This window comes from Egretta garzetta, unplaced genomic scaffold (assembly GCF_000687185.1).
Source record: "Egretta garzetta isolate BGI_Z169 unplaced genomic scaffold, ASM68718v1 scaffold179, whole genome shotgun sequence".
Taxonomy (NCBI): Eukaryota; Metazoa; Chordata; class Aves; order Pelecaniformes; family Ardeidae; genus Egretta; species Egretta garzetta.
This window is the reverse complement of record NW_009270001.1, coordinates 2,527,604-2,528,618: the sequence shown is the minus strand read 5'-3', so window position 1 is coordinate 2,528,618 and position 1,015 is coordinate 2,527,604. Positions and strand designations below refer to the sequence as shown.

Below are 1,015 nucleotides of genomic sequence, written 5' to 3'. Positions count from 1 at the left end.
TTTCACACACCCGGCTCCCCAACCACCCCCCCCACGGCAGCCGTACGCAGCCCAAGACGACAGCGCGACGCCGCAGGGAGGGAGGGCGCGTGGTTAGACTCACGACAGAACAAGCCAGGGCCCGGCCACAGGACAGGGCTGGCAGTACCCCGCCCCAGCAGTCCACGCGCGGCGGCGGGGAAGGCAGCGAGCAGCGCTTCACCCCCCCCGGCTCTAACAGCTTAAAGCTGTCAGAAATAGGGGAACTGACTAGATTAAGCGGTTTCGGTATCGGATTAGGAAAGCTATTCGAGTAGGTTCATTTCAGGCATCGGCTGGAGCCAAGCAGCTGAGCTCTGGAGAGCGCGAGGACAGCAGGGAGGCCGATTTAACCGCCCGTTCTGGGACGGGCAGCTCAAGGCCTGATGTTCTGGGAAACACCAAACCAGCAGTTCCATAACCTGCGCTCCAGCCATCACGCTTCACCCTTGGGATGAAGTAAGGTGAATCATCGTACCTGATTGTGGAGAGGAGGGCCTGGTGCTGGCTCAGCACATGAGCTAGGAAAGCACTCTCAAATTTAGTGATTTTGCTGGGCTCCAGCTTGTCCAAGTGACCTCTTACACCAGCATAGATGACTGCAACCTGCTCCTCAATAGCCATGGGAACTGCAGAAAAGCAAGCATTCGTGCCATCATTAACCCTTACATCAGGACACATCAGCACTACAGAGGCCGCCTTTGAAGACCAACTGCACAAGGAGGACAGGGACCTGTTGGAGCGGGGCCAGAGGAGGGCTACTAAAATGCTGCGAGGGCTGGAGCCCCTCTGCTCTGAGGCCAGGCTGGGAGAGTTGGGGGTGTTCAGCCTGGAGAAGAGAAGGCTGCGGGCAGAGCTGAGTGCGGCCGGTCAGGGCTTAAAGGGGGCCCAGAGGAAAGGGGGGGACAAGCTTTTTAGCAGGTCTAGCTGGGACAGGACAAGGGGGGGGGATGGCTTTAAACTGAACCAGGGCAGGTTTAGACTGGACCTAAGTAAG

The 1,015-nt window shown here is 58.4% G+C and overlaps 1 protein-coding gene across 1 annotated transcript in view; it reads right to left on the bottom strand.

Moving 5' to 3' along the window:
• Positions 1 to 1,015, bottom strand: part of ATP5F1A (ATP synthase F1 subunit alpha) — a 35,817-nt gene that overhangs the window by 394 nt on the left and 34,408 nt on the right. The window contains exon 13 of the mRNA XM_035903093.1: positions 497 to 804. Within this exon, the coding sequence (XP_035758986.1) occupies positions 497 to 804 (308 nt within the window). The remainder of the gene's footprint in view (positions 1 to 496; positions 805 to 1,015) is intronic.